The 22,209-nt window shown below is 41.6% G+C and overlaps 1 protein-coding gene across 3 annotated transcripts in view; it reads left to right on the top strand.

Annotated features, from left to right (window-relative positions):
* The window catches only part of CFAP96 (cilia and flagella associated protein 96), a 155,847-nt gene that overhangs the window by 83,037 nt on the left and 50,601 nt on the right, over positions 1 to 22,209 (top strand). The window contains exon 7 of one of the 3 annotated variants that reach the window (XR_013825499.1): positions 10,582 to 10,907. Coding sequence is in view for 1 of the 3 variants with exons in the window: in XM_079909178.1 (XP_079765304.1) it covers positions 10,582 to 10,626 (45 nt within the window). In the remaining 2 variants the exon portion in view is untranslated. Of the gene's footprint in view, positions 1 to 10,581; positions 11,470 to 22,209 lie in introns of those variants that run through there. The other 2 variants (XR_013825500.1, XM_079909178.1) reach the window with 2 other exon arrangements.

Below are 22,209 nucleotides of genomic sequence, written 5' to 3'. Positions count from 1 at the left end.
TGAGTGGTATCTTAGTTCCATTGTACTTGCTATGTGAGCTTAGGCAAGATTAACATTTTTGTTAAAATGATGATAATAATAGTACTTGCCTCCTAGAGTTATTGTGAGGCTTATATGAGTTAATAAGTACAAAGTTCTCAGAACTGTGTCTGGTACATGCTATGTGTGTATAATCCTTTGCCATTATTAGTGGTAGTAGTATAGTAAGCAATTGGAGATATAAGTTTAGAGCAATTAGATATATTAATCTAGAGATCTCAACTTGAATAGTTTGGAACTATAGTAGAATCTGTATCTATGAGTGCTAGAGGTTTTTTTTAAAAAAAAATTGGTTGCAGTTTCTTTGACATTCCTCGTTTTGAGAGATGGAGTTGATGTTCCCTCCTCTTGAACTTGGGTAGTTGTATGTGACTCATGTTACCAGTAAAATGTGGTTGAAGTGACATTGTGTGACTTCTGAGGCTAGGTCAGAAAGGGTGATCTCACTGCTGCCTTGTTGATTGTAATACTTGTGCCTGAAGCCCTCAGCTGCCATGTAAGAGGTCTGAGGTTCCATGCTGTAAGGAAGCCCAAGTGCATGGAGAGGTCACATGTCAGTACTACTGTTCGTAGCCCCAAACCAGACCCCAGACATGTGAGTAAAGATTCCTCCTTCCAGTCCCCAGCCCTTAAGTCACTCAAGCTTCCAAGTCCCCTCAGCTCAGGCTTCAGACATCGTCAGCTGAGGAGAGTCCTCCAAGCTGTTGGAGGACTTGGAAAGTCCTTGGAAAGTACCCTTTCCAAGCTGTTGGCCTGCACAATCTGTGAACATAATAAAATGGTTGCTTTAAGCTTCTAAATTTTAAAATAATTTGTGACATAGCAATAGTAACAGGATGAAATCACCCAAGGGGATTAGATGATCAAGGCAACAAAAGAAGATGATTAATGATTACGCTCTGAGGAACAGCAGAAACAGGGGCATTTAACGGGCAGGAGAATAGGAGGATCACAGGAGAAGAAGATGCTCTTCCTCTTACAAAGTGTTTAAAAGAAGCTGTGAACGTGGTGGCATGGAAGACAAATGAGGAGAAGAATTCAAGGAGAGAAGGCAAATATTATTGGGAGGTGAAATCAAAGTTGTCAGAGTGCCTATTAGATTTGGTAATTGAGGCGTTCTAGGTCTGAGAACAGTGAATCACTTTGCTCTACACCTGAAGCTATAACACAGCACTGTTAATCAATTATACTCCAATATAAAATAAAAACAAAAAAAAATTTAAAAATGGTGAGGACAGAAGCAGACTGCTGTGGTTTGAAGAACAGTGGGAGGACAGGTGAAGATGGACTATCTTTTTAAGGAATTTGATAACGAAAGGAAAGGGGAGCCGGAGGATGGTCAGCGGGGGGGTGGTGCAGGTCAAGAGAAAGAACTTTTTTTTTAAAAGATGGGAAGCTTAGCAGTATTTGCTGAAGTCAGAGAAAAGTAGATGCTGGAGAACCATGTGGAATGTGGAGGAAGCAGCTTTGACACGAGAGGTGGAAGTAGAGGTCTTGAAGAGGACAGACCCTTTTCTTCTGAGGGTGGATGGACTTCCCCTAAATTGAGGTGTGTTAGCAATAAAATAGACTACCTAGTTCTCTTCATCTAAAATTCTCCCTGCCTCTTTCAGGCACTCAGTGGCTTCACCTTCTGACAGTGGCAAGTGTTCTGAGACTGCCTTCTTGCCAAAAAAATCTCTCCTTCTCTTTCTACCTCATGGTCTACTGCCAGATTGAAATCCTGTCTTTCTCTTGGATAGGAACCTACAATAGCACTTCCCTGCCCCTAGGACAGAGCCAAAGTCTGTTAACGAAGGCCTTTTATCATTTGACGCAAGCCATGGATGCTGTTCAGACTCGGTCTCCTGATCACACACAGTCACTGTCGCGCCTGCATGGTGGGCTCTGACTCCCCTTCCCAAGCTCTTTTCTATAGTTAAAAATGTTTTTCTCCCTCCCTCCCTTCCTACCTTCATCTCTTCTTCCTTCCCTACTTCCCTTCCTTTCTGTCTTTACAGGAGGAGTATGTGTTTGTTTAAGTCTGAGATCCCTTAGCCGGTGGTTCTGAATTTTGATGTGCATTAGGAGAGCCTAGGCGTTTATTAGAGATGCAGATTGCTGGGCTCCACTCTCCAGAGATCTGAATTCAGTTGCTGGGGCCAAAATCCGTTGTGGGTGGTCTGTGGACCACACATTAAGAAAAAGTAATTCAAATCAACACATAGGATTATAATTTCTTATACTGTGTCTTTATATGTGTGGTTCATCCTTTCTGGAATGTTCTCTTTTGTCTATCGCATCCCACTCTCTTTCCACATTTTCTGGGAAGACTCGATTGGCCACCAGTATCTACATCACACTTTTTCTCTACTTAACTCTTATTTCTTGTCAATATATCTCAAGTTTGAATTTAGCTGTTCTCCAGTATTTTGAGAGGCACATAATCTTACAAGGATGACTTTCATGAGAGCTGTTTTTGCGTTTCCAACCAGACAATAGGCTCCTCCAGGTAAGGGGTCTTATTTCTTTGGAATTTACCAGAACTACCATCCAGTGCTGGGCCCTGAGGAGGTGGTCAGTAATTACTGATAGGTTGAAACAGGTTTTGGTCTTGATTGGAGTTGGTTGGGTGGGGGAAGCTCATTCCTCCTTCTCAATTCTTCCTTCTACAATTGTCCTGCCAAGAAGCACCTTCATTGACAGTCGCTGTTATGCCCGTTGTTTACGGTTGCAGCTTCCCCAACTCTACCTTGCTGTTGCTGTATTTGCATGTCCTTGCTGGTCTGGCTGCACAAACCAACTTTTCCAGGGGCCCGGGCAGCCAGCCAGAGCTCCCAAGCCCTTCCATGCATTGTGCCCAACTTCCTCTTTGGTAAGAGCCTGTGTGATTTTCATGCTTTGGAGGATTTGGACTCTTGTGAAATGCCTTCTGGGGAATTAGCCACACTGAATTCCATGCTTTGTGTCTGCCCTCAGTGCTGTCAGGAGCCTATATTGTTTCATTCCCACGTCGTCACACTCCTTGGGACAATGCGACGGTTCAGCTCAAGTTCATTTGGTATTCCCCTCTGAACTGTCACTTTTTCCCACCGTTTTTACTGAATTAACTAATAACAATCAAGGAACTCATCAGTATGCTGGAAACATAAACTGAGGCCTTGTAGAATGTGCAGCAAATAGGGGTGTCTCCTCTGTTACTGCTGATGGCTGCCATTTTGGTGCTAGTGCCTTTGCAAATTGCAGGGTCAGAGAGAGAGAGAGAGTTGGTCAGAGTAGGGGAGATTTTAATATGTTTTCCCATTGAAGCAGCTTATCTGGGGCATTTCTATCCTTACTAGATTGTCTTCTGGGTGAACTTCAAGCTGAGTAAAGGCAGGTTGCTTCCTGTCACTGGCAGGTTGAGAAAGATGCTTCTTTCTTTGTGGACTACTTACCTGTTTCTGATTCTGCTAAAGTGATCTTGATCAGGAGAACTACTATGGGGTGTCAGGCATTGTGCTAAGCATTTAACAGGCTAGTTATTTCTAATTCTTAAGACAATCCTGCAGAATAGATATTACCTTCCTAGGATACAGGGCCTGTGAGAGGATAAGGAATGTGCCCGAGATCTTATACCTGGTAAGTGGCAGAGCTGGATTCAAACCTAGATCTGCCCCTTTCTGCCACTTCCTGATTCTTCCGCTATTTCATGTTGCCTCAGTGCACATTTGCTAAGGTTTATTGACCCCAGAGCACTTCTAACAACCTCTACAGACTGTTTGGTGCCATAGTTTGAGGTCTTCGAAGAGCCAGCAGGTCATTTTCCATGGGGACCAAGGTGGCGTCACAAATCCCAGTGGAAAAGGGCTCCTCAGAAAGTTGGAGTTGCCCTCACTCACTGCAGCCTGTTATTGCTGTTATCAGGATCCTAGAAATTCCTGCCTAAACGTGTCTTGGAAAATCAAAGACCTAATCTTCAGTCGAATGGTATTCTACTTGGTAGGGTTAATTGCCCTCAGATTCTATCTAGATGTACCTTCACATTTTTCACAACATTTGCAAGCGATCAGAAGAGCCAGGATGCATAGTTATAATAGAAACACATTGGAACCCATTCTTCGGTAACAGAGACCATGTGTTTTACGGCTTTTCTGTTTGGAGTCGGTTTATCATCACTATAAAAACATTTCAGATGAGAACGGAGTGTGTGGAAACCCAGGGGAAACGTACAGGGAGCTCTAGATTTAGATGGCTGGATGCCTGGCCTGGGTTTAGTCACTCAGAAGGTTTAAAGCGAAGCACTAATGCTAAAATTTAATCTATCACAGACGCCTTGGCCATGTCCCTGAGCGTTTCCACCTGCTTCACTGCTGGGCTCTATGGCTGGTAGCCTAATAAATAAAATGTGTGTGTTCTGTACTTAGTATATCAGTTTAGTCAAGAGAGCACTTGGTCCCATATATAGTCATCTTAGTGGGCCCTCGTTTTCTTTTTTTAAATTCTTTAAAACGTAAGATGAAAAATGGAGATAATAACTAATGAGTAATTACTTTATAGAGTCCGTGTTTATATTATCTGGAAAATGTTATTCCTGTTCTAGAATACTGGGCTCAGCCTCCTCTTGTGTGGGAGACACATTTAGGAGTGGAGGAAACTTAGTACTTCTGCCCTGTTTTTCCCAGTTTTCTGGTGACACTGGGAAGGAAATGAGCATTTTAGGTTCCAAGTCCTGGCAAGTGGTAGCGGTTGGAGGAAAGCCTTCTCTCTACTGGAAAGGCATCTGCAGAGAACATACGTTTGCTGCTCCCCTAGAATAATGAACTCACTAAGTTTTAGACATAGAATTGGATGCTCGAGGTACAAATTAAAACCAAACTCAGCAAAGGCTCTGGGCCGAGGCGTCCGGACCCTGTCATACCAGAATCTTCCGGATTTTTTCTGACATACATCACTGGAAGGCCCTTAGTACCTTCAAAGGCCTCTTCGATAATTGCCTCTTAAATTTCAATGATTCCCAGGCTCATCCCGTGTTCTGGAATTTCACTGGGTGGCTTCATGAAAACCCATGGCTTTTTTACTTAAAAATTAAAGCCTGTCTCCCCCAGTCCTTTTTTTTTTTTTTACTGGATGCAAGATCCATATATTGAAATATTGAAATGTCTGTTAACTTTTTCCCTCAGAGAAACTCAGGCTCGACTTTACCAAAATCCGAACCTTTTGCTTCTTTCCCTTCCTCTCCCCTCTGTTCTGGTGAAGAGCTCCCCCGGGATTGTTATTCAAGGCTCAGACCTGAGTGTTGTCGTCCCCTCCTGCCCTCAGCCACCCTGAATAATGAGCGCTCCCCACATGTTGTTTGATTCCATGGATATGAATATTCAGAATCGGCAAGTCCCTGGAGACAGAAAGCAGATTAGTTATTGCTGGGGCTGGAGAGTGTGGGAAATGGGGAGCGACTATTTGATGGGTGCAGGATTTCCTTTTGGGGGTGATGAAAAGATTCTGGAAGTAGACAGTGGTGATGGTTGTACAACATTGAGAATGCACTTAATGCCACTGAATTGCATACTTTGAAATGGTTCAAGTGTTAAGTTTTATGCTGTGTGTGTTAGCTTGGGCTGCCCTATCAGAATACCACAGACTGGGTGGTTTAAACAACAGAAATTCATTTTCTCATGATTCTGGAGGCTGGGAAATTTAAAATCAAGGTTCCAACAGGGTTGATGTCTGGTGCTCTCCCCTTGAGTTGCAGATGGCTGCCTTGCTACTGTGAGCTCGCGTGGCCTTTATGCCCTGCGCTTGGAGAGAGGGTGAACAGGCTGCTCTCTGGTGTTTCCTCTTATAAGGACGCTAATCCTATCAGATTAGGTTCCCACTCTTATGACCTCATTTAACCTTAATTACCCCCTCACTCCACATACAGCCACATTGGGGGTTAGAGTTTCAACGTATAAATTCTGGGGGGACACAATTCATTATGTGACACATAGCATTATGTGTATTTTACCACAATAAAAAATATTATTTGAGCTACTGTGTGGAGCATGGATTATAGTGAAAGGAGGGAGACTAGTTAAGACACTAATACAGTAATCTAAGTGAGAAATGATGGCAGTGGTAGAGAGGAGCATTTAGTTTCTACCCTTCTTATTTTCACTTGGAGAGATTCTCTACTTGGCTTATCACCCCACCCCTTCCTCTTCCTGTTTCCTAACTGGTATTTGAAAGCCATTGGTCCACATTTCTTAACTGGGTGGAGTTACTCTAAGGATGGGGGGTTCTGTGCCTTTTCTTCCCTCTGCTCTCCAGTGTGAGGTAGTAGTCCTGTTCTGCAGACCCCAAATTCCCCCTGGAGCACGGGCAGTGCCCAGAATGGGGTGGGATGGGGTGGGGGGTAGAGAGTGTCAACAGGCTCACTTGACTACAAACCAAATCTCTGACTCTAATCAGCTTCATCATGACGCAGGTGATATTTTGCTTTCCATCTTCATGACTCATTTAGCCTGCTCCACAGAGCCTTCAAATCGCAGCTCCAGTGTTACTTTCTCTGAGCGGTATTCCCTGGCCACCCTCCACCCCCAGTCTCCAGTATGGTTTCTGTGCATAGGCCCATGTGCATTCCCCTAGCTTAGCACATAACAAACCATACTGCAGTCACTTATTAGTGTCCTCTCTGGGAGAGATAAAGCCACTGAGTTCCACATACACATCATACTTCATACTATTGCAATGCAGGGGTCTAAAGACGTTAAGCTTCTTAAGGGTGAGGTCAGTCTTACTCACTTTCCATTTCCTGTGCCTGATATAATGTCTGACACAACGTAAGTGCTCAATAAATGTTTGTTGAATACACAGCTCCAATAGCACAGTTAGTGTTCCTACTTCACCTTTTTTAAATAACAGAGAGAACATAAGAAACCCTCTAAATCTTTATAACTTACTATCAGAAGTTGACTTACTATCAAATAGTTGGCTGTTACCAAAAAAACAAAAGATAACAAGCGTTGGAGAGAATGTGGAGAAATTGGAACCCTTGAACACTGTTGGTGGGAATGGAAAATGCTGCAGCCACTATGGAAAATAGGATGGTGGTTCCTCAAAAATTTTTAAATAGAATTAGCATGTGATCCAGCAATCCGACTTCTGGGTATATACCCCAATTAATTGAAATCCGGATCTTACAGAGATAGCTGAACTTCCATGATTACTGCAGCATTATTCACAATAGCCGAGATATGGAAACAACCTAAATGTCCATTGACAGATGAATGGATAAAGAAAATGTGGTATATACATACAGTAGAATATTATTCAGCCTTGAAAAATAAGGAAATCCTGCCATATGTGACAACCTGGATGAACTTGGAGGACATTATGTTAAGTGAAATGAGCCAGTCACAAAAGGACACATACTGCATAATGTCACTTAGATGAGGTATCTAAAATGCTCAAACTCATAGAAACTCAGAAACAGGGGCCTGAGGGGAGAAGGAAATGAGGAACTGCTGTTCAGTGGGTATAAAATTTCAGTTATGCAAGGTGAATAAGTTCTAGATCTGCTGTACAACACTGTGCCTGTAGCTAGCCGTACTGTACTGTACACTTAAAATTTTGCTAAGGGGGTAGATCTCATATTAGGTGTTCTTACCACACAAAAATGTTAACTTGAATCTTCGAAGAGACTGGATCCATAACTCACTTGTAAATTAGTCAGCTAACAAAAGATGGTCAGCGAGGCAACTGGAGTTCTTTCATGCTTTTGATAAACTCTCCACTGTGATACTCAGCTGGAGCTTGTAGTCTTCTTTGAAGGTTTTCTGAATCCCTACAGTTAAGGAGTGCTATTATCTTCTTGGAGCTGATTGCCTGAAAGTTAATCAGCACATGAAACTGGTTTATGTTTTCTGTTCTCAGGACAGTAAAAGGTAGCAATATTCTTGGGTCCATCTATATTCTCAGAAAATTGAAAGGTGTAGGTACAAATTATGCATTTCTTTAGGTGCAGAAATGAATTCCTTTCAAGAAGTCAGGGGCTTTGGGGAATTTTCTACCAACAGTTATGAGTTTTTGCTGTTCTGTACGTACGTTCTCATCTAATTTCCCTATAACTAGGGTCCTGCATACTTTAGTTGGTTGGCTGGGCTCATGGCTGTGGTCTGAGGGCATGACATGAGTTGAAGCCAGCTTGCTAATATGACAGCTGAATCCTTTGATTTGTATTTCCTTAAGTTCCATTCTCCAACTAGCAAATTGACCTACCACGGATTACAAACGTCCTGAAAATGAAACCATGAAATGATTTAAAAGCTATTTTGAGATGTGTCAAAAATTGAAAAATGTTAGTTGATTATGTATTTCTTAAGATAGTGTGCTGCCTAAAAATATCAGTGAAATACTTTGAACATTATGCTAGTCTGCAAGTGAAACATAAATAATGAATTGTACATTTACCTGGCATCATGGCACTTAAAAGAAGCCAACATGAAAATGAATAAGTTGCATCTGTGGGTTTCACAGAGAAACTACTGAAAGACTGCCTGCCATTCATATGCTACATGTTCATCTATTTAGTGGAGACATGCTCCTTTGTCCTAGGAAAATGCCCTGTTTTCTCTCTCACTCTTTCATGGCTTAAATGTAGCACACCCCCAGCCCCAGTTTTACAATGTACTTTTAAATAACACAGGGCCTCATTGGAAGCAATATATCCTTTTAGCTAAATATTTTTTGAAGGTGGATGGGATGGTGATTGACTTGAGAGGCTGGTAGGAGGCTTAGCAGGCATTCCTAGAATTGCAGGCACGTCTGATTACATTTTACAAAGCAGTTTAAAATAGATGACACAGAATTAGTCTGTCTGGGAGCTTTCATATTTCCTGGTCATCCAGCTGTGATGGGGAGGTCAGAGCAGTAGCAACCAGGGCATTCTCGGTCTTTCACTGGGGTCCTCAAGTTAGAAAAGCTCTCTTTATCACAGAGCTGTCAAAGGGAGTCTTAAGATCCTTACATTGTGATATCCAGTTATGAAATGCAAATTCAGTTGATTACTGCAGTTTTAAATGAATTGTCAGGAACTCGGAACTTCTTTTCTTGATATTAAGTATTTTACCATCTCCCGTTAACGTTTTGAGGGGTTCTCTTAGAATTAGGACACAGATTTTCACTTATTTAAAGAAGGTCATGAGGTTACTTCTAGAGACACAACAAAAGAAAACAAAGAAAACCAAAACTACCAAGTACTCAAAATTGAGCTGATAGCAACTTAAGTTTTGAACTTCTAGGTTTGTCCACCACTTGGTATAAACAAAGATGAGACCATTTCTTATTGTCTTTGACGTAAATACTCTCAATAAAAGAAAATACATATTTGCAGCAGGCAGGTGCTGGAATTCAAGATTATCTGGGCATATGTTAAGGACTTGTGAGCTGACCGGGTACTAAGTGGATTTTTAAATGAAGAGTAGTTGCATGAGTAACCCCTTCTGAAGAATCTGATCCCAGGGGAAGAGAGAATAAGAGGTTGATGAATACTCAGAGGTTGGTGCAAGTCCGTAGACTGGTTTAAAAGGGCAGGGGTGTTGTACCCAGTAGTTATCATTCCAGATGAGCCACATTACTGTGTTTCAAAGCCCTAAGGCAAGAAGTTATAAGAACGAGAGAGTGGTTCCATGAAAATATCGACATGATTTAAGCACACATACTGCCAGTTACACTAGTGCCACCAAACTGGTAGCTTCGGAGGTCAACTTCCTTAGCCAGTAGCACCCTCAGCACTGGGCATGGCCAGCTGCTGGGGATTGGTGGCCCAGGAACATAAGTAGACGTTAGCAGCAATATCATTGCCTCTGGGAGGAAGCACATTGCAGACTTGGTGCAGCCTTATTGCCCACTTTCCTTGGAAATGTTATGGGGATCAGTGACTTCAGTGGGCATAGGCAGGAGTGATGGCAGCTTCTCTGGGCACTGGCGATTTTGACTTCATCGTGTTACGGGAGCAGAGGCTGTCATTTTTGGTGTAAATGGTTCTAGGAACTAGACTGTGAAAGATGGCATCGTGGAGTATATGTGAGCTACTACTCCTGGGAAGAACAGGCAAATTGGCGTTACTACACAATCGTGGGGCCAGAGCCAGGTTGTGGTCCTCTGCCATTGATTGTGACCTTCTTTTCATCCCGGGTTAAAGCAACCTGAGAGCGAGATTTGACCAGTCTGGGCCAGATAATCAGTTTACATTTTGATGTTTTGAAGTTTTAGATATTTAGAGGGAACCAATGAATAATTGAGAAAGGAGAATTGTAAAGCATTCGTTTCCTTTCTGTTTTCTTTCCATCTTCCTTCTATTTATGTTAAAACTGTTTAAAATTTCCTTAATTCCAAGATTTTCAACTTAATTTTGTTAAAAGAAGCTTTTGTAAATATTCTGTTTACATTCTTTCCACAAAAGTAAAAAGAATATAAAGGAAGATAAGTTTTATTGAAGCCCTACAGGCCGGAGTCAACTAGATAGATCCTTTAAAAATACATTATGGCACTCACTCTGGAAATTGAACATCATTATTTTCCATTCTGTCATTTTCTCCTCAGTGGCTCGGCTCCATATTGATCGTTAGAATCAAGCGTCATCTCTGAGCTTGGCAAACAGCTGCCCTAACTTGGTTTAGGGCTAAAGCCTATTCTGGCAAAGAAGATGGGGCTGCTCATTCCAGATGAGATTTGGGTGGAAACGGTGTGGCTGTCTGCCAGAGCTTCAGGCATCAGAGTGAGGGCTGAAGTACACGTACGTTGTGAGCTGGACCCAGGAGTGCGGATCAAATCTACAGGCTCTGGAGCCTGTTTGCTAAAGGAGCAGACGTCGAGTCCTCCAACCAGCAAGATCCAACCATGGAACAACTGCGTAGTCTTGAATCTAGGTATGTTGCATCACATCACCTGAAAATACACGTGGCAAAGGTCAGTTATATTTCAGTTCTCGTAGCAGAGGAGAATTAGCCTGGTTCCTCATAAAATTCCCTGTCCATATATCATACCTAATGATAATAGAAATAATGATTTATTATTCCTACTAGAAATATTTTTGGATAGTATTGTGTTAGATTAGCCATTAAGTAGCCATTCTGAATCTACCAGCTTCTCGCTTATTCATTTATTTAAAAAACTTCTATATGTCTAGCATTGGGTAATGACAGAAAAAAATGTGACAAGAAATGACACTCCCTGGCTTTGAGAAGACAAATACGCTTGTATAAAATAACTTCAGGGTGATAAACGGGTTGAATGAGTGTTAGAGGTTTCAAAAGTTAAAGAAAATTCTGAAAAACAATCTCAGGGATGGGAAATAGGGAAGGATACCTGAATGTTTTGCACATTGTGAGGAAAATGTTTGATCTTAGTTGGCAGAGAAGAGAGGATTTGGCTTTGCAGGCTGGTAAAGATTAGCAAAACTATGTAGGTGGAAAAAAGCATCTTGTATGATTGAAGGTAAAGGAAGAGGCAGTGGGGAGCTTGGATAATGGTTAGAGTGGTAGGGGAAAGACTGAGTAACAAGAAGTCCAGCCTAAAATTTGTCTTGTTAAGGTTACTGGAAGGGGATATTGGATAGGATGAGTGGATCCATCAGATGGAGGTTCTTAAGTGTCTGGCAAGGGCCTTTGTGTTATCATTCATTTATGCATTTGTTCATTATTTATCAAATGTTTATGTGTTAGGCACTGGACTAGACATTGGAGATGAACAGACCTGTTGCTTGCTCTAAGGAATTCACATGAGGGAAAAGAGGCACATAGACAGTCATTACAGCATAATGATGGCTCTAAGAGAGGTCTGTAGGAAATAGCCTAGTAACAATGCAGAAGGTTCATTTTGCCTGGAATGGAGTCAAGGCTGAAAAATCTTTGGAAAATATATGTTCTCACACAGATGGAACTGATAAAGTAGCTCTAGAAGCTGTTGCAGAACGATCGAGACACAATGAGAGGAGTAAATGCTGTAACATGAATTGGGGTGGGGGCCAGCAGCCAAGGAGGACAGCAGAAATACCTTAAAGATGCGCGCAGCTTAGGTGTGAGTAGGCCTATGTTTGGGCTGCTGGGAAGAGGCAGTGACGCAGAGCAGTTTAGCACTTACAGTTAGAAACTGCTGATGTTGTAAGCAGGGATGAATTCCTGGATCACTGCAAGTAGCAACACGCTGTGTGGGATGACTGTTGGACTGTCACCCAAGTTCCCATTCACAGAGACAGCATCCTTGGTCATTTTCTTTGCTGGTCCTCCAATACTTCAGACGTGTTTTTGTGCCTCTCAATCTATGGATATTTTACTCCTTTCCCCTTCCACCCCCCAAATGCCCTCTTCTTCTGGAGAAACCTTATTCATCTTTCAAACGTCATTTCTCTGACACCCCAAGGAATTCCTCATTCCTCTAGGTAAATATCTCTACTTTGTATATATATATTCTTCAAGGACAGGGATTAATGTCTTATCTGTAGCAAAAGCAGGACTGAACCTAGTCTAGGCTTCGAATCCCTGTTTTACCACTTACAAACTCTGTGACCTTAAGAAACATGGTTAATCTCTCCTTACCTGTGTTCCTCACTTAAAAAACAGGGCAAATAATATCTACCTAATAAGGTTACTAATTAAAAACTAATTAGGATAATGTATGTGAAACACCTATCAGAGTGATTTATTCATAAGAACTCAATAAATATTAAATTTTTTCTTCTTCCTTTCTTGTCATTTGTATTCACAGTGCTCGGCACAGTGCCTGGTATGTAGTAGAAACTCAATCAATTTTGGTTGAATTTACAAACATTAAAGTTTACTGATAGTTTACCACATCCAGGCACTGTTCTAAACCCTACAGATATATACTAACTCATTTAATACTCTCCGTAACACCATGAAGAAAACATTTAATATCCTCCTTTTATTTATGAGGAATCCAAGACACAGAGAAGTTAACTACTTACTGAGGCAAGCCCAGAGAGTAAGTGGCAGAGGCAAGATTTGAATCCAGGTAGATGCCGCTCTGAAGCCCCTGCTCTTATCTTAACCTTTTTTTTTTTTTTTGCGGTACGCGGGTCTCTCACTGTTGTGGCCTCTCCCGTTGCGGAGCACAGACTCCGGACACACAGGCTCAGCGGCCACGGCTCACGGGCCCAGCCACTCTTTGGCATGTGGGATCTTCCTGGACCGGGGCATGAACCCGTGTCCCCTGCATCGGCAGGCGGACTCTCAACCACTGCGCCACCAGGGAAGCCCTTATCTTAACCTTAATTCTACAGGTTGATAGTTTACATATGATGTTGGACCTTTGGAAATTTTCTGATGGTGATGATCTGGCCCACTCAGAGAGTTCCAAAAGTAGGATTGCCCTGTGCCTTGAACAAATCTATTCCTAGTATACGTCTACAGGGACTTCTGACTGCTCTTATATTCTTGAGAAATTATTTCCCAAATAAAAAAGAGCCAATTCTTTCTTTCATGGGAACACCAGCTAGTACGGACATCCACAGAACTTACTCACGTGAGCCGTACTTAGAGGTTGCTTAATTGTTGTTAAGCCATAGAGGAATCAGACGTGGCAGTTGCCCTTGATGAATACCACCACCAACAGCAACAACTACCATTTCCTGACCTTCTACATGGGAACACTACAGAGTAAGTCTTGCTATAGCTTCATTTTGCAGCTGAGAAAGCCAAAGCTCTCACAGAGGTAACTAATTCGCCCATGGTCGTAGAGCCAACAAATGTTTATACCTAGGTCTTCCTGACTCAGGCACTATTGGGGAAGCAAGAGCAGCAAAATTAGAGAAGCTGAATGATGGCTCCATAGTGGCTTGTCCTTGGTTTGTCTCAAGAGGAAAGAATGCAATATATGTTATCAGTACTCTCCTGGGTAGAGTTTTCACTATCTGTGTGGCCTCCATGAGACTCTCCTGTTATTTTAAGTTAGTAGCAGCGCAGAAGAGGAGCAAAAGACATAATGCAGGACGTCTTGGGTTTGAGGCTGGTTCCCCACTTAAGTCACCTAATGCCTCGATTTCTTACAAAAATGAGAATAATAATGGTACTCGGACTTCCCTGGCCGTCCAGTGGTTAAGACTCCTTGCTTTCACTGCTGAGGGCCCGGGTTCTATCCCTGGTCAGGGAACTAAGATTCTGAAAGACGCTCGGCCTGGCCAAAAATTAAAAAAAATAAAATGGTACTCACCTCAAAGGGTTGTTGTGAGGATTAGTTGACATTACAAAGGTGCTTCAGTAAGGTAAGGCATTTTGAGGACATCTATTGTTTTGTCTGCCCAGCTTCTACGAGACAGAGAAAGACATTCACTTATGAGTGGGAGCATAAATAGAGAAGACACATAGGCAGAGAAGCAAGGATGTGGGCTGTTTATCACACACAGATTGGTAGCACTGTCACATGTATATCCCTGAGGGGCAAGAAGGTAACCCAGTTCATTAATTTTCTATTGCTGAATAACAGGTGACCACAAACTCAGAAGCTTAAGACATATAAATTTATTATACCACAATTTCTGTGGATCAGGAGTTCAGGCACAACTTAGCTGGGTCCTGTGCTCAGGCTCTCACAGGCTGAAATCAAGGTGTCAGTCAGGGCTGTGGTCAGATGAGGCTCAGGGTCTTCTTCCAAGCCCATTGATGGCAGAATTCAGTTCCTGTGGTTGTAGGACTGAGGCTCTCTGCTCCCAGAGGCTGCCTGTCATTCCCTGCTGAATGGCCCTCTCCACACATGGTAGTTTGCTTCTTCAAGGTCAACATGGGGATCTCACTCCAGTCTTTTGCTTAGGTGTCTTATGTAGCAATGTAATCAAGGAGGGACTATCTTACCATACTCACAGTTCTCTCCACATTCAAGAGGAGGGGGTTTTACAGGGTGTGTGCACCAGGGAGTGGGAATCTTTGCGGCCATCATAGAGTTCTGCCTACCACACCTAGTCTAGTCCCTAGAATCTTTCAGTTCTTCATCTGTATTCCAGCTTCCTGGCTTCCCACACAATTCCTGTGTCTCTCATTGCTAAATATTATAATTCCTTGAGTGAATCAAAAGACCCTATTTAACACATGTAAGAAGGAAGCATAAGAAAAACTTTCTCTCTTGTGATCTGAGAAATGAGCATTTCTAGTGAAAAAGGAAAAAGTACACATCAGACATTTTAATTACTCCTGATTTAAATATTAGTTTAATATGAATTTTGATTTCAGCAAAATAGTGATTACATGACCTAAAACTATAGTTCCTCTAAAGTCAGACTTTTTCGTCAAGAAAAATAGAATGCTTCAAAATCAATTAATTTTCTGACTATTTAGATGGAAGAATATTTTTCTATGATAAATTTCACTTTAAAATTAGCCAATGGGACTACAATAATTTTCTCTTTTTTCCTAACTCACTATGTAATTTTTCAATTTATGGGGAAGCCAGAAGATGAATTTCTTTGTAGGAAGTGAAACATAACATAAATATTTTCTCAGAAGAGGCCTGCACAGACAATACTAATTATAAGTGATGAAATGGTATAACCTTATGACATCTAATTTTGGCTGTGTTTTAGTGTATTGATTGATGGAATTCAATTTCCTTTTTACTTTATTTAAACGCATTTTATGGTTCCTGAGCAAAAGCCTGAAAGTGAGCAAACACGATAAGACTAACGTGCACAAAGTACACATTCCTTTCCAAACTGGAAAGTACGTACATTCCTTTTTTTTTTTTCCTTTGGTTACTTGGCCAAATAAGCACAGACTGTACTTGTGCATAAGTCAAGAATAAAGTCATAAACTTCAGGAGTGCAGTGTTGAAAATTAATTGATGTATGTGAATTTCCACGTAGATGAGATTCCATGGGAAGTCAGTACTGATGCAACAGCACAGAGTTGACTGTGCCTCTCACCCCTGGTTGGGGTCTCCTTGGGGCCTTTCCTTTCCTCCTGGCATTAGTGGGCTGCAGGAATCAGTGGATGGTGATGCCACCTCTGTCGCTGGGAGAACGTGGGGCAGACATGCTCCAAGTTTTCTAACGTTATTGTTTTTGCAGAGGATCTGGGTCTCTTTTCCTCAGATACTAACCCTCAACACAATAGGATCAATCTGCCCAATTTGCTCTTTCTTGTTCTCTTCCTTTCAGTATGAAGGCAGCCCAGATACAGGTGGTGAGCAAACACTTGCTTCTGTTTTGCTCCGAGTCGTACTGGCACTTAAGTGATGGTATCTGTATCACGGGTACACCCATGGGGTTCCTGGGAAGATGGAGCCTCTGAGCTGGATGCTAGCACTTCTGGCCCTGTAAGGCTGGCCCCCGCACCCTCAGGTCTCCCTGGTCACCAGCATCTCTGCTTCCCAAGGGGACTGAATGGACTTTTTACTTCTGGTGGTACCTCAAGCTTATGTTCAGCCAAGAATATCCCACCACAAACTCCTCGAGTCCCAAGCCTTACAGCTCTTGGTGACACATCTCTTTCCATTACCATGGGTAGCCATTTGCCTGTTAGCACATACACTGTGACAGCATGGCTGGTACATCAGCTGCACACTTGGCCCAGGATCCACAATTTTTCTACCTAGGCCCTGCTGTTGTGTCTGGATCCATCCTCCAGGCACCCTTCTCCCGTCGTTATGACAAATGTCTCTACAGTCCTTTGCTGTTCTTGGGACTCACATAAGGTTATGCTAGTTCATCAGGCATATTTTGAAATCTTCGGCTTTTCAACAGAAAAGATCAGGACACTATTCAGTTTTCTTCTAGGTCCTCTGCCCCTTAGTAAGCTCATGGTTGTAAAATGATACACAGGGAGAGGCAGCACCCAGGAACTTTAACAGCTGAAATGCAGATAGATATGTTGATGGGAGCTGACATCTATCTCCTCAGCCAGTGATGTCCAGGACTCAAGATCTTGCCATGCTCTACATGACGTGAGGGTAAGGAAGGGATTTGAGTTGGATCCATACGGTGATGACTGAGTGCTCACAACATTCTGGGTATAGTGCCACTTACTTGCAGGTAACAGTGTTTCTGCTCTCAGTAGTCCTCTCTGACTAGATTCCATTTATTTCTCTTTATGTGTTGAAAAATTCTGCAGTTGCCAAGAGGCCTTGTGTGACTTGTTTATCAAGTGGTGTGATGACAGAGGAATTTTTCTCCAAAGCACTGCCATTGTAGACAGGGTTCTGTCACTCTCTTGATTCCAGAGCAATACCTTCATGGTGAAGTGACATTTCTTCCTGGAGCATTTACTAATTGTCTCCTTAGGCGTGGACCTGTTCCTCTGAGTGATAAAATCCAGGTTTGGGGGCCTTAGCAACATTTTCTTCAATGTTTCTTTCCTGTATTCCTGAAGCAAACCCCTTCTGGTTCTGAGGGAACCACACATCTCTCTGCATGCCAGAGGGTGTTTGCCAGTGCCTGCTCCTTGGGACCAGAGATGAGCTTCTGAAAAAATATAACCATCCTGGGGCCAGAGAGGAGCTAAGTCAGAAGTTGCCAGATAGCTTGAGGAAGGAAAAGTACATTTCTCAAGGATAAAATAGTGTTAGCCTGTCAGTATCCCTGTCTCCCTCTTTTTTTTTTTTTTTCTGTCTCTATAGATTTACTTTTTCTGGACATTTTACACAAATGCAATCATACAATGATTGCATACAATGTATCATACAATACATGATCATGTGTTTTTCATCCTTTATTCATATTATTATATTAAAATGATTTTACATTGATTTTTAGATATTAAGTCAACTTGTATTCCTAGGGGAAATTCTACTTGGTCATGGTATATCATCCTTTCTATATGTTGTTGGATTCGTTTTGCTAACGTTTTGTTGAGAATTTTTGCATCTAGACTCCTGAAGAATATTGGTCTGTAGTTTTCTTTTCTTGTGATGTCTTTGTCTGGTTTTAGTAGTAGAGGAATACCAGCCTCATGAGATTAGTTGGGAAGTATTCCCTCTTATGTTTTGTGGAAGAGCTTTGAAGGAGTGGTGTTATTTGTCCTTTAAATATTTTATGGCATACACCTATGAAGACCTCTGGGCCTAGTCTTTCTTTGAAGAAAGGTTTTCAATTACTAATTCAAATTCTCTATTTGTTATGGGTCTATTCATGTTTATCATTTTCACTGAGTCAATTTCATTAATGTGCACATTTCTATGAATCTTCCTATTTCATTTAAATTGCCTAATTTGTCAGCGTAAAGTTATTCATAGCATGCCCTTATAATCCTTTTGCTTTCTGTAGGATTGGTAGTGATGTCTCTCTCATCTGTCACTCCTGATTTTAGTAATTTGGGTCATCTCTCTTTTCGGTTGGTCAGACAAGCTCAGGTTTCTCAACCTCAGCACTATTGATATTTGGGCCCAATAATTTTTATTACGGGGGGAGGCTTTCATGCTATGTAAGATGTTTAGCAGCATCCTTCCCTGGCCTTGGGCAACCACTCACCTGCTGTTTTGTCACTATGGACTTAGTTCACATTTTCTAGAATATAAATGGTATCATGCAGTATGGACTCTTTAGTGTCTGGCTTCTTTCATTCAGCATAATGATTTTAAGATTCACCTATGTTGTTGTGTCAGTTGTCCAACCCGCCTCCTCTCCTGGCTTTTTTTTTTTTCCTAAGTAGATTCTATAGGATGGATATTCCACAGTTTGTTTATCTTTACCTGTTGATGAAGAATTGAGCTGTTTCCAATTTTGGGTTATTATGAATAATGCTGCTTTGAACATTTATGTATAACTCTTTGTGTGGACTTATGGTTTCATTCCTTTTGGGTGAATTCCTAGGAGTGGACTGACTGGATCCTACGGAAGGTGTGTATTTAACTTTTTAAGAGACTGACAAATAGTTTTTCTATGTGGTTGTACCATTTTGCCTACCAGCAGTGTATGGGAATTCCAGTTACTCCACATCCTTGACAACATTTGGTATTTTCAGTATATATCAAATTTTCTTAAAGTGTAAATTCATGTAAATAAATGGTTGCAGATATAAACAATTATGTATATTACAGGTAATCCTGAAGAATTATTGTGTTTTAGTAACTGTAGTAGTTTTTAGATCTCCTCCTTCTTTTCTTCTCTTATGTTGTATTAAATTGGACACTTAGGAAAGAAAATTCATATTCTAGTCACTAGTGGACAATTTAACCCATTATAGCTGAAGTTAACAAAAGGCACAGCTGTTAGTATCCTGGCAGGAAAAAATTTATTTCTCAAATCTCAAAATTACAATTGGGGAAGAATGGAGAAGAAAAAAAAAGTGATTAAAAAATTGTATGTGGAGGAGAGGGACTAGGTTGGAATATGGTGATTTCCACAATAGTTCTAATCATATATGGTCACGTTGCTGTCCTCAGACCAGAGCTCCACCTTTAGATTTCAAAGGCTGGGCAGCCAAATTGTGCCAGACCACATCTATTAACCTTGAGTATGCTTTCCACTCAGTTTTCCATTTTCCACCATCACTCTCTGGCCATGTTAAGAGGGCCTCCTAGGAGATCAGAGGTCATGAGAAGTTGGCAGTAGCTGTGACTGATTCTCCAGTTTTCTCTGTAGGCCTTGATGCTGCCCATTGCTGCCTTTACTATTAAGTTATCAGCAAACAAAGAAGCTGGAGCCGGGCTGGGTGAGTTGGAGGATGTGGGTAGGGTGATCCCTACCGGCCATAGCGAGTACCCTGGGAAGTTGTGAGTTGACGCGAGCTCCCCTGTATATGGTGAAGGTGTAGAAGAGCACAGGGGGCGCCAATGTAAGATGAGTGTGTAAAAGTGGAGAGAAAAAGGAGAAAAGAGGAGGAGGTAGAGGAAGAGAAAATAGAAGGAAAGATTTTGTGACCAAAGAAAAGAGCTTCTAAAAAATACAAACAATATACAACAAAGTTTCCCATTTTTACAGTAAAAATACTCACTGTGATGTCTGCCTGCTCGTGCAACGGCATTTTTTTGGTGGTGGTGGGGGACCAGCACCATAGGAGGCACCTGTTATACCCACATGTGTCAATGCAGCCTTACCTAAATCATAGCACGTGCAGGATGGAGGCTGGATGAAGAGGAGAAGTGGTCCTGACTTAGATCGGAAGCCTGGCTCTGCTGCTTACCGACCGCAATTCCTCTGGGCCTCAGTTTCCTCATCTGTAATGCAGTGGAGATAATATCCTTATCAAAGGGCTATTGTGAAGATCAAAATGAGACAGCATGAAAGTTGGCACTTGATATAAAGGTTGTCTGTTTACCATATTTTTGCATTTTCCAGTTTTGAAACAGTATTCATGAGGGTTCAGTTTTGAATAATCTCTTAATTGTCATATATCTTCGAGGACATAGTGAGAAGATAGGATTAAAATAATTTCTTCTGGGTGTCTTTTACTTTAATTGCTTTGATTATTAGTAACCCTGATACTTGCAGACAGGCAGCACTTAAAGGATCATGGCTCACAAAGGTTTAATTCTTTCCACTCAATTACTGAAGCTTAGCATATTTTAGTCACCCTCATTTTAGATTTCATACTATCTGGCCTTGCAGAATTGCACCAAACTGTCCTTCCCTCTTGAGGATTCTCTACAGTTTTTCTCCATTAAACCCTGTAATGAGTTTTGTTACCAAGATGCCTGCTGTTTCCATGCCTACAAGTCCTGTTTTCCAAACTGGCTGTTCTCAGGCTGGCAAGAGTGAACCGATTTAACTCCGGAAACATTGTAAACTTCCTGAAAACTTCAGTAGCCAGGAGTGCTCCCACAGGTCCTCTACAGTGTTCTTTTTTAAAACATCTTTATTGGAGTATAATTGCTTTACAGTGTGTGTTAGTTTCTGCTTTATAACAAAGTGAATCAGCTATACATATACATATATGCCCCCATATCTCCTCCCTCTTGCATCTCCCTTCCACCCTCCCTATCCCACCCCTCTAGGTGGACACAAAGTACCGAGCTGATCTCCCTGTGCTATGCGGCTCCTTCCCACTAGCTATCTATTTTACATTTGGTAGTGTATATATGTCCATGCCACTCTCTCACTTGGTCCCAGCTTACCCTTCCCCCTCCCTGTGTCCTCAAGTCCATTCTCTACGCCCTGGTCTTTATTCCTGTCCTGCCCCTAGGTTCTTCAGAAACTTTTTTTTTTTATAGATTCCATATTATGTGTTAGCATACGGTATTTGTTTTTCTCTTTTTGACTTAGTTCATTCTGTATGACAGACTCTAGGTCCATCTACCTCACTACAAATAAGTCAATTTCATTTCTTTTTATGACTGAGTAATATTTCATTGTATATATGTGCCACATCTTCTTTATCCATTCATCTGTCGATGGACACTTAGGTTGCTTCCATGTCCTGGGGATTGTAAATAGAGTTGCAATGGACATTGTGGTACATAAGTTTTTGAATTATGGTTTTCTCAGGGTATATGCCCAGTAATGGGATTGCTGGGTCATACGGTAGTTCTATTTTTAGTTTTTAAGGAACCTCCATACTGTTCTCCATAGTGGCTGTATCAATTTACATTCCCACCAACAGTGCAAGAGGGTTGCCTTTTCTCCACACCCTCTCCAGCATTTATTGTTTGTAGATTTTTTGTTGATGGCCATTCTGACTGGTGTGGGATGATACCTCATTGTAGTTTTGATTTGCATTTCTCTAATGATTAGTGATGTTGAGCATCCTTTCATGTGTTTGTTGGCAATCTGTATATATTGTGTGGAGAAATGTCTATTTAGTTCTTCTGCCCATTTTTGGATTGGGTTGTTTGTTTTTTTGATATTGAGCTGCATGAGCTGCTTGTAAATTTTGGAGATGAATCCTTTGTCAATTGCTTCATTTGCAAATATTTTCTCCCATTCTGAGGGTTGTCTTTTCATCTTGTTTATGTTTTCCTTTGCTGTGCAAAAGCTTTTAAGTTTCATTAGGTCCGTATTCTTTTCTTTTTCAAAGTCAAATTTTCTGCTCTCTTTACAGATACGATGTTTTTCTGTCTATAATATAGCATCCATCCAGGCTGTTCTGCAGTTGTCAACAAAAAACCCTGTCTTCCCACCCCTCCTCCTTTCCAGAATCTCTTGAACGCTTTGATCTCCAGCTGCTTTTTTAGTGATTTTGGTTTCCAGAACTTTTACCTGTTCTGGATGAACATGTAATCCTTGAACTGCCTTGGTGATGACTTCCCATGGCGTCTGACACTGAAGACTAAAAATAGCAAGATGAAGCC

Source organism: Stenella coeruleoalba (genome assembly GCF_951394435.1).
Source record: "Stenella coeruleoalba genome assembly, chromosome: 21".
Classification (NCBI taxonomy): domain Eukaryota; kingdom Metazoa; phylum Chordata; class Mammalia; order Artiodactyla; family Delphinidae; genus Stenella; species Stenella coeruleoalba.
The sequence above is the reverse complement of the archived record's forward strand: the minus strand, read 5'-3'. Positions and strand labels throughout refer to the sequence as shown.